Consider the following 15,671-nt stretch of genomic DNA (forward strand, 5'->3'; position numbering starts at 1 on the left):
TGACTTAGCAGCAGCAGCAGCATGATCTGGACCATTCTTCGGGAAGACGGTGGTGCTGGAGGGTCCTGCCTCCCACTGTCCTTGCCTGCCCTGCCCCTGGGAGCTGAAGGTACAAAGGAGATACATTTGGGCCCTGGTTGGTTCCCTGGGGTGTCAGGCTGGCTGGACCTGGGAGTCCTAAGCCGGCTGAGGGGACTGGAGAGGGGCCAAGGCTAAATATGTCCCTTCCACTTCCCACGACAGTCTCCAGCCATCTCCCCTCCCAGCCACCTCCACCCCAGAGCAGCCTATGCCAGGTTCTGGCAGTGCAGTGGACAGGACAACAGGGCACCTCTCTCCTGAGGACCCAGAGTCCACATCCTTCTTAGAGAGCAGGATCTCAGCTTCACAAACAAGAGACTTTGGTTATCTACACCTGCCCTTTGCACCTCTCTCCCCTCCTGCTGTTTAAAGTTCCTTCGGCCTCATGAAAAAATTACTGAGTTGGAAGTGACCCTAGAGACCACAGTCCAATCCCTGCCTCCACCATGATATGCACATGAGAAAATCGAAAAAAGGGCAAGTGTACGTGTTAGTCGCTCAGTCATGTCCAACTCTTTGCAACCCTGTGGACTATAACCTACCAGGCTCCTCTGTCCATGGAATTCTCCAGACAAAAATAGTGGATTGGGTGGCCATTTCCTTCTCCAGGGATCGAACCTGGTTCTCCCACATTGCATGTAGATTCTTTACCATCTGAGCCACAAAGAAGACCAGAATTTAAAGTTTATAAGTTTAGGGCCACTTGCCCATAAATATTCCCCACAGAGTACCAAGTGTGTAAAATCATTGGACTGTGAGAAAAAAAAATTCATTTATCATGGCCTTTTAAGTTTGGGAAATGCCCTAAATATTACAGTAAAGTTATTCCATTGCAGGAATTCTCAGAGCCTTTAACATGCTAAAGAGGAGAATGAAGATAGATATCCAGGATTTCCCAAACTTATTTCATCATGGAACCCTTTTGCTACTGATCCATTAGGACCAGTGTTCCATGGAACATACTTTGAGAAAGGTTACTCTGGATTCCCAAAAAATGAAAGCCAAGTAGAAGCACCCTTCCAGTGATGGGACACTCACTATTTCCCTGGACAACCTGTCTCATCCAAGATGCCTCCACCAAGAAGTCTTCCTTCTCTTGTGCTTCCCAGTGGTGCCGAGGCTCAGGTCTAGGTTCTGCGTGTCCAGGTCCAGGGGAGAAATCTGGTTACAGTCAGTGGATGATGATACTGGCCTCTGCCACCAACCACACCCCTGGGTCCAGCTCACTGTGCCAGAGGGGCTCTGGGGACTTATCTAGGGGTGGATTCCCTTGCAGAGCTGGCCCAGGTCCCAGAACAGAGTCATGCCACCACATGTCTCTGGGCTCTGCTTCTGGAGCCCAGCCAGGAGTGGGGCTCAGCCTCCTCAACCATCCCCACTAAACCAGGGGTTGTCACCACAGGCCGGTGGAGATACTGCTCACACATCCCAGCAGCCTGGGCACAGAGTGCTGGAGTCGGACCAATACACACAGTCCTAATCCCAGGCACTTCCTTGCTTGTGTGACTTTGGCCAAAGCACTTGACCTCTCTAAACCTCCTTCCTTTTCTATGGAATAGAGTTAATCAGCTTCCTGAGAATCGAGGGAGGTCAGCATGCAAAAATGCCTTCCCGCATGGTGCCTACATGGAGCCAGTGCTCACCAACCCTGGGGCCCCATCCGGCCCTTTGGCTCTGAAGGACTTGAAGTCCAGGATCTAGTCACCTGGGCTACTTGAGCCTCCCAGCTTCTTTCCCTCTTCCTGCATCCCTACCTCCTTGATACGAAAACAGCAAAATGTGGATGCCCAAGCAGGATCTCCTGAATTCACACAGAATTAATAACAAGAGGAATGTGACCTCCCCCCCTTATTTTTTAACTAGAAAGAATGGGAACAACCCAAACCCAGCTCCCCCCACCAACTCGTTTCTCACTGAGTCACGAGGAAGCCCCCAGGCCCTCTATTGCCCCACAATAGAGTCATCCAGCCCCTCAGCAAGTGGCACTTTCAGCCTCCTGCAAAGTTTTCCCCTAACCCCTTTCTCATGCCTGTTAAAACATCCAGAGCGTCCATTTTTATTCATTAAGACAACTGTGCATAAAAGATGGAGGCCCCCAAGCTCTGGAGCCAGTCTGCTGAGCTCTGAGTCCAGTCATTCACTGGCTGTGTGACCTTCATCAGGCAACTTAACCTCTCTGAGCCCTATCTGCAAAATGGAAGGAGGAACAACCCATAGGGTTGAGATGAGGATACAATCAGGTAATGTATATAAAATGCTCATCCTGGTGCTTGCAACAGAAAAAACTCTAGTAAATGTTGATTTATTGTCATTGCTAAATGGCTTACTGGCTCCCTGCTGGCTCCTTGTAAGCCCTCAGCAGAAATTTCCTTCCCTTCCATTCCCTAATGCCCCACACGCAAGAGCCACCACCATCACCTCAGGTGGTAGGACAATTATTTGGTTCCCATCTGCCTTGTTTTGGCTCATCCTAATCCAACGGAAATTAAAAGACGCTTGCTCCTTGGAAGAAAAGTTATGACCAATCTAGATAGCATATTAAAAAGCAGAGGCATTACTTTGCTAACAAAGGTCCATCTAGTCAAAGCTACGGTTTTTCCAGTAGTCATGTATGGATGTGAGAGTTGGACTATAAAGAAAGCTGAGCACCGAAGAACTTATGCTTAAGATTCTTGAGAGTCCCATGGACTGCAAGGAGATCAAAACAGTCTATCCTAAAGGAAATCAGTCCTGAATATTCATTGGAAGGACTGATGCTGAAGCTGAAACTCCAATACTCTGACCACCTGATGCAAAGAGCCAACTCATTGGGAAAGACTCAGATGCTGGGAAAGATTGAAGGCAGGAGGAAAAGGGGACGACAGAAGATGAGATGGTTGGATGGCATCACCAACTAGATGGTCATGAGTTTGAGTAAGCTCCAGGAGTTGGTGAAGGACAGGGAAGCCTGGCGTGCTGCAGTCCATGGGGTCACAAAGAGTTGGATATGACTGAGCAACTGAACTGAACTGAACTGAAGCCAATGGATGGGGGGGTCTGGTTACAAAGATATCCCCACTTGCCCAAGCCTCCTGCACCCTGGGCTCTTGGCCAAACTGCAGTAATCCAGTTTGGGTGGGGGTCAATCTGTCTTGCAATGATGGGGAAGTGTGTCTGGTCCTCGTCTTTCTGCCCTAGAAGGGGCAGAGGCTGTGAGTCAGCTTCTCCCCATTCCTGGACCCAGTGGATTCCAGGTCAAAGCAAGTTCAGGCCAGCTGCTGTTCTGGAAAGTCCTGATCCAGAGGGCAGACGGGACAGGCACCCGGGCACAAGCCCAAGAAATTAGACAGTTTTGACCTAGCCTTTCTCCTTGGCCAGCAGCCAGGTCCTCGGCTGGAGTCATGGCAGCAGCAGCCAATGGAGCATCCACAGTTACTGCCAGGTCGGAAGCTGAAGGACACCCATCAGAGAAGGCCCTCAGCCCTACCCCACCTGGCCTGACAGATCTACCTCAGAAGGTGACCCAGCCTGACCTCCCACCTCCAAACTGGCACCAGGAGAAGCCCAGGAAGAGTAGCCGCGTTCTCAAGGAGCTGGGCGTGAGTGTCCATTTCCTGCAGTGCGGTGCTGGGGTTGGGGGAGGGAATGGAGTAGAGGGGGCACATGGTGCTGGGGTGGGGATGGTAATGCAAGGAGACCTGAGGATGGAGGGGGATTGAGACAGTGCTTAACCTTCATTCTAAGATTTAAAATTCCATGGAGGGATGGGAGAGGCAGTCTACATCCACACGACACTGGCTCAGTGTGGCTCATAGAAGCCTCAGTAGAAGAAACTTCTTCTCCTTCCCCTCTCTTTCCCACCCCCCCCACCTCAGCCCCCAGAGACCCTGCCATGGCCACAGGTGGTAGGACAGGTACGTGACTCCCACCTGCCTTCCCGAGAAGCGGTCCTTCCTTGCAGGCCCACCAGGATCCTTAGAAGGCAGGAAGTGAGCTCTGTGCAGCTCGCTGGTCCAGGAGCTCAACGACCTCCACTGGGGCCAGTTCCCTGACAGCGGCTCTCTGTCCCCTGCCCCTGTCTCGCCCAGGCCGTCCATGTGGTCATCGCTCTGGTGTACTTGTTCATTGGAGGTTACCTGGTGGCTGCTGTCCAGAACCTTCACCTGGTGGTCCAGAAGTGTTGGTATCCTTTCTGGGGGGCTGCCTCTGTGAGTAGATGTCAAAATATGGGCCGGCTTTGGGGATGCACAGGCAGGCCCAGAGGACCTGGCTTTTGGGAGGGGGTGCAGGGTTGGGGGCAGTGAATGAATAGCAGCGAGGCCGCCTCGGCCCCTGCACAGCCTCCACGCTCCACGTCCACTCTCTCAGTCACACTGGAAGCAGCTTCTTCCCAGGGGCTCCTGCGGGCCTGCAGCCCAAGAGAGCAGCCCCCAGGCTCTCAGTGTGCATGCTTGCTGAGTTGCTTCAGTCATGTCCGACTCTTTGCTATCCCGTGGACTGTAGTCTGCCAGGCTCCTCTGTCCATGGGATTCTCCAGGCAAGAATACTGGAGTGGGTTGCCATTTCCTCCTCCAAGGGGTCTTCGTGACCCAGGGATTGAACCCAGGTCTCCTGCATTGCAGGTGGATGCTTTAATGCTGAGTCACCAGGGAAGATCTTGGCACCCTCCTCTAATTACCAAGTTTATCCAGCACATAGGAGGGTGAATGTGAGCTGGGGCAGCTGCACCTTCCCCAGGCTTCCTCGGAGGCCGTTGGATCTGGCCACACATCCCTGGTGCCCAGAGTCTCTGTCAGGGCCAGTCTGCAGGGCACAAGGCTGTTGGCCAGGGTGGGACGAGAGAGGAAACCACTGCCCACAGCTTCCCTGGAGAATCCCCAGGGCATCCTCTTCCATCCCGGGTCCAGTGGAGTCCTGCTTCCACACCTAGTACCAGCTCCCAGACACCCTCCTAGACACGTGTCCTGGCCCCTCGCCTGCTGCCACTTCAGTCCTCTGACCCCACAGCTCCCACCTGAGCTTTCTGTGCACAGCAGAGAAACTACTGTCCCTACATGAGTGTCTACCCATCCCTGTGCTCCCAGTGATGGGTGCATAGTAGGCACTCAGCACACATATGAAAGAATAATCTCAGAAAAATACCAGAGACCCTGGAACCAAGAGCTAATATCCTCCAAACTGTAGGATCCAGGAAGGGAGCGAGGCTTGGAGTGGAAGCCATAGTTCAGTTGCTTGCAGAGGGGTGGTCTAGGCTGCTACACTAGGAAAGCAGGAGAGGAGAGTAGCCTGGCTGGAGTGGGCCTGGGATGGACCATGTGGGGGCAGGTGAGCTCCCCTTGTTGGAGGAATGATGTTCCCTATCCCACCAGCCCCTACAGGTTGTCTTGTTTTAAGATCATAGTGGGAAGGGAATTTGTGGGTTTCAAGGAACCCCAGCCTCTCCCTTAAGACTGTTTCAAATCTGTTCCACAGTTCCTCATTTCCGGGATCTTGGCAATAACAATGGAGTCGTTTCAGAAAAATTATCTGGTAAGTTGGAGGGTTAAGACTGTTCTCTCCCATTCCAAGGCTGGGCTAATGTCACAAAGGGCATCGTGTGTAGTAGGGATTCCAGAGGCAGTTCGCCAGGATTTGCCAGAAGCGGGTACAGAGGGTCCAAGAAGAAAAGCTCCTGTCGTGGAGGTCTGTCTCTCACCCCGACTCCCTGCCGTTCTCTCTACCTGCTGCCCTTCCTCCACCCCAGCTCTGGCCACCGTCCCATCAGGCCAGGCCTGGAGGTGTCAGCCAGCCTGTTCACCCAGCAGCCTGGGTGACTATTCTGGCAATCACCCCTTGGCTCCCCTGTGCCCTCAGCTTACCTCCCATGTCAGCAAGTCTGTGAGTCCCGAAGGCCAGGTCACAGCTGGGAGTCCACCAACCTCTCACCTCTAAGGCCCAGCCAGACACAACTGTTTCTTGCCTGCTCTGCGCTATTTTCTGCCAGAGTGCCTTACCCTCTCCCCACTGGGCATTCTCTCCTGGCTTTGACTTTCCTTCTGATCATTCTTCAAGGGTCAGCTTACATGTCTCCTCTTCCAGGTAGTCTTCCCTGATCTGCCATGGCTGGCTTCTGTGTCCCCACAGCTCCTTAGACCTCCTGTCTCCCTCTCTGATGCACTAAGCTTGGGCAGCAGGTGTCTGAGCATCTTTCTAGCCTGGGGTGGCTGAGGGAAGCAGAGTGGGCACCCTCATAAGCCTGGGTGGATGGAGGTGGATAGGGGATGGAAGGACCATCCCACCAATCCTGTGTCATGGCCTCAGCCCACCCTCTACCCTCAAGCCCTGGCTGGGTCCACACTCATGGCCCCCCCAGCCTGGGCTGGGCGGTGGCTGCCCTCTGCCCTCTCAGGGATCACATCAGAAGGGTATAGTGCCATTTACCTAGAGCAGAGGCAGGAGATGCTTGGCAAAGCCCTGGCTCTTCCTCCTGGGCTGGGCCCCTTGCAGAACCAAAAGCATCCCCACTTCCTACACCTGAGCCTAGGGAAATACCTACTGCAGAGAAGTCCATTCTAGCACAAGGGCCTGGAGGAGCCTTATGTTCATACTCTTTCCCTGTTACAGGAGTTTGCACTTGGCAAGAGGCTCATGGAATAATGCACAATTAACCCAAGATAAGGATGAACAGAGGCATTTCAGGGGCCATGGTGGGTGGGGGAGGAGGCAGGCCTAGATGACAGAGGATAGGGGACCTTTGGGACTCGTCCTGTCCTTTCCTGTGGAGGAGGGGGGCATTTGGATGCCTGAGAAAGTGAAAGTGAAAGTCGATCATTGGACATGTCATGTCCAATTCTTGGTGACCCCGTGGACTATACAGTCCAAGGAATTCTCCGGGCCAGAATACTGGAGAAGGTAGCTGTTCCCTTTTCTAGGGGATCTTCCCAACCCAGGGATAGAACCCAGGTCTCCGGCATTGCGAGCATCATCAGTTGGCATATCTGATGCCAAGATGACTGGAGACAGCTTTGAGAGGGAGATGGTGGTGGGAACACCCTTCTTTGTTACAAAACCTAGGGACCAAGCGGCAGTCCTTTGCCTCTCGTGATCCCATCCAGTAGAACAGTGGTCCCCAATCCTTTTTTCCACAGACTGGGGGCGGGGCGGGGAGGTTTTGCAATGATTCAGAAACATTACATTTATCGCACACTTTATTGCTATGACTACGTCAGCTCTACCTCAGATCATCAGGCATTAGAACCCAGAGCTTGGGGACACCACCATAGAAAATGAGGGCTGGTAGGGGCCTCCTTGGTGGTCGGCTGGCTCAGAAAGCCATGTTGGCGTGAGGAGCCTCGGGCCCAGAGATGGGCAGTGTTTTCCTGAGGTCCCAGGGTGAGCTACTGACTGGCCAGGGAAGAGGACTTAGACCCCGTCTGTAGCCTTTGGATAATGATTGTTATTTCTTCTTTGCTTATAGAAGGTGTGCCTGGTAGCAAACTTCATCAGCTTCCTCTGTGTGCTGGCTGGCCTCTTTGTCATTGCCAAGGACCTCTTTCTGGAGACTCCGTTTGAGTTCCCCATCTGGAAACCGTACCCCAATGATACTGTGAGTGCCCAGCCCTCAAGGGTCCTCTGACTCCCAGGAAAGCCTGCCTTGGACTTGGCTCAGAGGAACTTTCTAGCTCTCAGAAAACCTCATCTGGAGCCCAGCATGGGTGGCCAGCCCATCCCCCCACCCCAAGGTACAGAGATGATATTGGCCTTCTTGCTGGTCGGCATCAAGGAGCTGGACAGGGCCTGGACTCACGGCTCCCATTTTAATCACTGAGGAAACTGAAGCCCAGAGAGGAAGAGGGGCCTGCCTGAGGTCAAGTAGCAAGTTGGCAGCAAATTCAGGACCATAATCTAGGACTGCTGATTCCTTGTTCAAGGCTCTATAAATAGCGTAGCCCCAGTGACCCCAATAACTGTGAACCTCACAGCAGCCTTGCAGAGCTGGTCGAGTTCGTTACCCCCATTTTGTGGAAGTGAACACTGAGGTCCAGAGAAGCTAAACTAGTGGATCAAGATCACACAGCAAGGCAGGGGTGCAGTGAGGACTCAGCGGTGTCTAGACTTCAAGCTCAGTGCTCTTTTAGCCACAGCCTCCCCTGAACCAGGAGGAGGGCATGATGACCCATCGCAGTATTCTTGCCTGGAGAATCCCACGGACAGAGGAGCCTGGTGGGCCACAGTCCACGGGGTTGCAAAGAGTCAGACACGATTGAAGCAACTTAGCACGCACGCACACACTCCTGAAGCAGAAGGTGGGCCAGCTGTTCCATGTGGGTGGCTGCTGGCCTCAAGGTCAGTTTCCAAGTGTTCTGACCATGGTGGTTCACTATTCCTTATTGCCCTCCACCATGCTTACACAGGTTGAGCACACACGTGGACACGTGTGCACAGACACACACATGCATACATTCCCTACCAGATGCTTGTGGCCCCAAGGGATATCCCAGCTGTATGGTGATCCTCAACCCAGTTCTTCCCCTCCCCTGCTGTAAGTGATGCTGCTTCTCCCTGAGCTTAGATATCCCCATCTAAGTGGGATTGGATGAGACGATGCTGAAGACCACCTGCCATTCTACCAGGGGCCCACAAGAAAACCCCAGTCCTCAAACACTATGCACCAAGGATCCATGGGTGCCTGGTACTGGGCATAGAGCAGAGCCACACCCTGCCTACTGGGCACACCTGGGAGCTGAAATCCCACTGTCCTCGATGGCAGGTCTGACCGCTGCCCATGCCCAGGTGATGGGTGCCGACACCCAGCGGAGGCTCACCTGCCTCTCCCTCCTCTCTCTCCCTCACAGGTCCACATCCAGAGGCTAGTGCTGGCTCTGCTCTGTGTCACCTGTGTGGAGGTCTTCCTGCCAGGGCTCATGGCTATTGTGGCATACAGGGATGCCCGCCTGTCTGCAGAGGTGAGGGCCTCCAGGAGATGGGGAACAAGGCTACAGAGGGCAAAGAGAGGGGAGCATCAGGCAGAGGGGTGTTGCCCAGTAAGCTGGGCCACACACCGAGGCAGCCCACAGTCTCGTAGGGGAGACAAGGCACGGGATGGGGGAGGGCACCAATTCAAGGTGAAAAATGGGGGCCACCAGGGAGGAAAGGCCACGGATGCTCAGACCAGCAGGCCACAGTGCTCCCAGCTCTCAAGCCCTTGGAGAGCTTATGAGGGAGATCGGTGGAGACAGGCAGGATCTGGACCTGCAGGTGGGATGGGAGAGGGACCCGTAGTAGACGGAACAGCAGGGGCAATGGCTCAGAGACCTGCCAGGGAAGGCTGGTGGAGCCATAGTATGTTGTGGGGTGTGGCTGTGGTGGGAGCCAGCAAAGGGGGGATCACAGGGACTGAGCACTTCGGGGATACCAAGTACCCTCTCTGTTAAGCATGTGAGAGAAACACGACTTGTTTAACATAATCTTGTCAACTGCCCTTTGAAGTGGGCACTGACCTTCCTCGCATTCTACAGATAAATAAACCAAAACTTAGAAAGGCCACGTCACTTTCCAAGGTCAAACACCTGTAAGGAAATCCAGGACTCAGTCTGAGGCATGTTTCACCCAGATCCAAGCCCTCGAGTAATTGTGAAGCTGGCAGAACAGCAGGCTGAGACCAAAAAGATCTAGAAATAAAAGACTAGTCTCTTCCCACCCCAGAAGTGATATCCTAGACTCATTTCTTTGAAGGGAAAAACAAGTTCACACTATAATCTTAACTGTAGAACACTGTAAAAAAAAAAAAAAAAAAAAAGGAAATATATGGTCTAAATTCCCTGAAATTCTGCAAGGTTAACACTTCAATTGTTTTCATGTTAGGGTCATGATGTTCTGAGTTTTTACATAGCACTGACATGACTTTACATTTGAGTTTTACTCACACCAAGTAAATTGTCTCAGTCACCGCCTGGCTGTCTGGCAGGAAGTCTTCTTGTTAAGGCATCAGAGAGCTAGAAGGGGCCTTGTTTGCGTCAGTTTCCCCACCTTCATGGGAACTTGAGGCTCCAACAAATGAGCCATCGGGAAGGGCTTTGTTGATCACCACATGCTCCTCATATTGGAGCATCAGGGACAGCAGCTTCTCTCTTTGGCAGGAGGATGACCTGCCTCTTGTCCCCGACTCACCATTGGAGCTCAAGGAACAGTCGATGATGCCTCCACCATCCTACGAGGATGTCACTCAAGGTGACCAGCAGGACGAGCAGGAGAGGAGGTGAAGAGGCCCTGGGATCCCCACACTGTCCAAATTCACCCCATCTCCCTGACTAATATGAACTGGTTCCAAGGGGCAGTTACCAGGAAGGGGCAAACACTCTCATTGCTAGAAATGTCTGCCCCATGCTGGTAGCCAAGTCAAGGACCCAGTCCAGCCCCTCAGCCCAGAAGGAATCTCCAGGCCCCTACCTGCTGTAACAATCCCGCTGGACCAGAGCACAGCCGGGAACTGCCCACCCACCTGGTAAACCCCAAGAGTGGACTTCTGGGCCAGCAGCCCCCGGCACACTCTTCATCAGTCTGTTTCCTCCAGTCAGTGATGGGTGCACCAGGAGCCTGTCCACATGGGGCTGAGGGTGGAGCCAGAGAAGGTCCCTGAGAACCCAGGGAGGCACCGTCTTCCCTCAACTCATCCTACCGAGAGGTCTCTGCAAGAACTTGGGCATCTGAATCCCTGGATTCCCGGGGGTGGGAGTGGGGGGTGGGGGAGGGGTGGGCGGCAGCAGAGGCATTGAGTCAGACAGAAACTGACCAGCTCTTCCCACCAAACAGTCAATGTGTCTCCCTGCCCCTCCCTCTCCCCACCCCAGCTTCAGTGTCTCCATCTGTACCGTAAGGTGGCGGGCAGGTGAGATGATCAGCTGGAAAGCCCTGAGATCAGAGACAAGTTCAGAATCCCAGCTGTGACATCTGAGGTTGTCGTGAAGTTTCAGCCTCAAAATTCTGCACCTACTTGGGCTGAGTGAATGAGGTAGGGGGTAGGAAGAGACCAACCTTTCTCATTTCCCAAATTTCAGTCATCCAGGAACAGTCTTCATGAATTTGCTTTATTGTACTGTATTCTGTTTCTTTAAATTGCCCTTTTTCTCACATACAATAAAGTTGGCCAGGTAATTTGTATCTGCAACAAACAGGAAGTCAGTATCTTTCCATAAAAAGAAGCCAACCACAAAAATCACATAAACAGGGTGAAAAAAAAAAAAAAAACACAACAGCAACTTGTTGCCCCACCTCTATAACCTCACCTGCTTCCCTCTGCCTCTTGCCCACTCCGTACCGCCACCTGGCTTCCTGGTGGTCTCACACACATCCCTGGCACACCCCTGCCTCTGAGCCATCCCCTTGCTCTTCCACCACCTGGACACTCTCCACATGGATTTGCAGAGCTCACTCTTTGAATCCTTACTGGACTATGACTCTGGGCCATTGATGATGTCATCTAATCCTCCCATCAATCTACGATGTAGGTTCTGTTGCCATCCCCATTTCATGCAGGATCGGAGAAGTTAAGCAGGTTGTCCAAAGGCAACCAGCTATACATTTGCAGCAACACGGATGGACCTAGAGATTATCCTATTAAGTGAAGTAAGTCAAAAAGAGAAAGACGAAAACCATATGCTATCGCTTATATGTGAAATCTAAAATACTACACAAGTGAACCTATCTACGAACCAGAAACAGACTCAAAGACATAGAGCCTGTGGTTGGACTGTGGTTTCTAAGGGAGAGGTGAGTGGGGGAAGGATGGAGTGAGAGTTTGGGATTAGAGACGTAAACTATTACATAGAGGATGGATAAACACAATACTCTATAGCATAGGGACTGTATTCAATATCCTGTGAAAAACCACAATGGAAAGGCATATCAGTTCAGTTCAATCCGACTCTTTGTGACCCCATGAATCACAGCACGCCAGGCCTCCCTGTCCACCACAAACTTCCGGAGTTCAATCAGACTCACATCCATCGAGTCAGTGATGCCATCCAGCCATCTCATCCTCTGTCGTCCCCTTCTCCTCCTGCCCTCAATCCCTCCCAGCATCAGAGTCTTTTCCAGTGAGTCAGCTCTTTGCATGAGGTGGCCAAAGTACTGGAGTTTCAGCTTCAGCATCATTCCTTCCAAATAAATCCCAGGGCTGATCTCCTTCAGAATGGACTGGTTGGATCTCCTTGCAGTCCAAGGGACTCTCAAGAGTCTTCTCCAGCACCACAGTTCAAAGGCATCAATTCTTCGGCACTCAGCCTTCTTCACAGTCCAACTCTCACATCCATACATGACCACAGGAAAAACCATAGCCTTGACTAGACGAATCTTTGTTGGCAAAGTAATGTCTCTGCTTTTGAATATGCTATCTAGGTTGGTCATAACTTTCCTTCCAAGAAGTAAGCGTCTTTTAATTTTATGGCTGCAGTCACCATTTGCAGTGATTTGGGAGCCCCCAAAAATGAAGTCTGACACTGTTGCCAATGTTTCCCCATCTATATCCCATGAAGTGATGGGACCTGATGCCATGATCTTCATTTTCTGAATGTTGAGCTTTAAGCCAACTTTTTCACTCTCCACTTTCACTTTCATCAAGAGGCTTTCTTCACTTTCTGCCATAAGGGTGGTGTCATCTGCGTATCTGAGGTTAGTGATATTTCTCCTGGCAATCTTGATTCCAGCTTGTGTTTCTTCCAGTCCAGCGTTTCTCATGATGTACTCTGCATATAAGTTAAATAAGCAGGGTGACAATATACAGCCTTGGCGTACTCCTTTTCCTATTTGGAACCAGTCTGTTGTTCCATGTCCAGTTCTAACTGTTGCTTCCTGAACTGCATACAGATTTCTCAAGAGGCAGATCAGGTGGTCTGGTATTCCCATGTCTTTCAGAATTTTCCACAGTTGATAGAATATATATGTGTATAACTGAGTCACTTTGCCATACAGCAGAAATTAGCACTGCATTGTAAATCATCTATACTTCAATTAAATGTTTAAAAAATAAACCAAGTGGCAGAGATGGGATATGGACACAGACAATCTGGCTCCAGACTGAAGGGCTGCCTCCTGACATTGCCCTAACACAGCTCTAGCACGGCCCCTGCTCCCGGGGACCTGCACTTTCACTGGTCAGATAAGACCTGCAGGTGTGGGCAGCTACACTTCCTGGCTACATAGCAAAGTCAGCCTTCGCAGCTCATGGGAGCCCTGTCCTCCCACACAGACCATTTCCCAAGTGGTTGTAGCCCAGGTTTTCGGTTGCCTGGAATATGATCCTCTGTGCAGTCTTATCGGAGAAGGCAATGGCACCCCACTCCAGTATTCTTGCCTGGAAAATCCCTTGGATGGAGGAGCCTGGTAGGCTGCAGCAGTCTTATAAAACTCCTAAGTACATGGATGCCCTCAAGAATACTTGCCCTTCCACCAAATATTCCCAGGGTTTGAAGTTCGTCAAATTCTCTTATCTGCTTTGTCACCTCCCCTGTTGCTGCTTCTGGTTGTCACCTCTGGTTTCAGTCACCGACTTACCTTTTTTCTCCTCTTCTGACCTGCAGTTTCTGCAGGTTGCAGTTCACTTTAGGACAGAAAGTGAAGATTGATAAAAGTCACTGGACTCCATAGAAGCACCACAGACAGCCAAGAGCCATGCAAATGTTTGAGGCAAATGTAGTCTTTGAGAAGCCAAAAAGGCCCTGGTGGCTCAGACAGTAAAGAATCTTTCTACAATGAGGGAGACTTGGGGTTTGATCCCTGGATCAGGAAGATCCCCTGGAGAAAAGAATGGCTGGCTACCCACTGCAGTGTTCTTGCCTGAAGAATTCCATGGATAGAGGAACCTGGCAGGCTACAGTCCACAGGGTTGCAAAGAGTTGGACATGACTGAGCAACTAACAATGAAAAGATGAAAGAAAAGGTGTGACGGGCAGCGTGGCTGTCGAGATGTGGGAGCAAATTCCAGCCCTGCTCACCACGTGGTGCTCCACAGCCTTGTTCATCCTCTTTCCTGGGAGCCTAAGAGCAGGAACAAGGCCGATCACTAACTGCAGACACCCCACCCTAATCTTTCCCCAAATCTATGGTCTCCTGTCTATAGGGTAATTGCAAACGCTAACCCCAACCCTACTGGAGAACTGGAGAAACCACAAAGTCATGCCCCTCCTCCTTCCCCACACTCCCACTTTGCACCCCTGTCCTCAAGGCAGGTGATGGAGGCAGGGCAGACTCACATTCATTCATTCCCTCTTTCCACAGGTAAAGACTACACTTCACCTGCTCCACCTCTAGAGAGGGGAGAGGACCACCCCCAGCAAACCTTTACACAGTCCTCAAGCTCTTTGAGATTAGATTCTGGTGGGGGAGACAGGCAGTAATCAAACAATCACACCAATAGACACCTAACTGCTGGAAGGGAAACCAAGAGGGGTTATGAAGAATTTAACGGGGACCTGATGTGAAACACGGGGTGGGCAGAGACAGGGACGGGGTGCGGCTCAGCCTTTTCTCTGGAGGTTGTGTTAATGGAGGACTGAAGACTGCCCAGCGCTGAACAGAGGAAGGGCATTCCTGGGCATAGCGTTTGTGCTGCCTCAGCCTTCATCCCTCGCCTTCGCCTCCCTACCACCTCCAGAGGGCTGCCATCGCTCCCTTCCTAGCATCCTGCTGCCCTGAATTCATCCAGTAGCAAACTGCCTGCTCAGTGCCAGGCCCCTGCAAGGAGAAACAGAGCCGGTGGGAGATACAAATTGAGATTTGTTGCAGAGAATTGGATCCTGGGATTGTGGGGCTGGGCGGACAGTCAGGAAGGACATGCTGGATCTTCCAGGCTTGGATCTGCCATGCATGGGGGAGTTTCTTCTTCACCAGGGAATCCTTTCAACTGATTGGATCAGATCCCACCCAGGTTATCCAGGAAAATCTCCCTCACCTAACAGTCAACTGACTGTGGATCCAATCACAGCCACACAATACCTTCACAGCCACACGCAGATTAGTGTTTGATTGAATAACCGGCAATAGTAGCCTCACCAAACTGACACCTTCTAAGGCTATCCCAGACACACAGACACAAAGAAGTTGCAGAGAGGGGTAGATGTAGAATTATCTTTGGCTGGTGCGAAGAGGGATCACCTGCAAACAACCACACATTAAGGAATTTTATTCTGCTCCAGCAACTAACCTTGATTGAGTGTTTTCACTGCACCAGCCACCATCCTAGTTCTTTTATAAGAAATCCTCACAAAAGTGAGTTTACGGTTGAGGAAACTCAAACACAGAGAGGTTACCTAATTTACTGAAGTCACACAGCAAGGGGGTGGCAGAACCAGAAATTATCCTCAGTCAGATGCCAGACCCTGAACTGATGACCACTCTGCAGTGCTCCCTCTGTCAGTTTATTTATGTCAGAGGTGACTGACCAATTTGTTAGCACCATCCCTTAGTCCTCCAGGATCTCATAAGGAAAGGTCTGGGGTTGCCCCAATTTTACAGATCACTGCAGCCTCAAGAGGTTGTGTAATGCAACTCCTAGGTGGCAGAAGTGGGACTCAAGCCTTTGTTTGATTGGCTGCCAAGTCCAGCCCCTTCACCTCCTTGAAACAGAGATAGAAAAG

At 51.6% G+C, this 15,671-nt stretch overlaps 1 protein-coding gene across 1 annotated transcript; it reads left to right on the forward strand.

Annotated features, from left to right (window-relative positions):
• Nucleotides 1–3,445: 3,445 nt before the first annotated feature.
• Nucleotides 3,446–10,750, forward strand: MS4A10 (membrane spanning 4-domains A10). Its single transcript, XM_061406506.1, has 6 exons — nucleotides 3,446–3,659; nucleotides 4,149–4,268; nucleotides 5,533–5,589; nucleotides 7,517–7,645; nucleotides 8,895–9,005; nucleotides 10,179–10,750. The coding sequence occupies exons 1-6, from the start codon at nucleotides 3,462–3,464 to the stop codon at nucleotides 10,299–10,301; spliced, it is 738 nt and encodes a 245-aa protein (XP_061262490.1). The 5' UTR covers nucleotides 3,446–3,461; the 3' UTR covers nucleotides 10,302–10,750.
• Nucleotides 10,751–15,671: the final 4,921 nt, after the last annotated feature.

Source organism: Bos javanicus, chromosome 29 (genome assembly GCF_032452875.1).
Source record: "Bos javanicus breed banteng chromosome 29, ARS-OSU_banteng_1.0, whole genome shotgun sequence".
NCBI lineage: Eukaryota > Metazoa > Chordata > Mammalia > Artiodactyla > Bovidae > Bos > Bos javanicus.

What these genes read in the sequence shown, in the direction of transcription:
- MS4A10 (XM_061406506.1), top strand. Translation starts at nt 3,462, where the DNA reads ATGGCAGCAGCAGCCAATGGAGCATCCACAGTTACTGCCAGGTCGGAA. An exon ending in CGTTTCAGAAAAATTATCTG is followed by an intron (nt 5,590 to 7,516) that starts GTAAGTTGGAGG and finishes CTTTGCTTATAG; the next exon opens with AAGGTGTGCCTGGTAGCAAA. An exon ending in AACCGTACCCCAATGATACT is followed by an intron (nt 7,646 to 8,894) that starts GTGAGTGCCCAG and finishes TCTCCCTCACAG; the next exon opens with GTCCACATCCAGAGGCTAGT.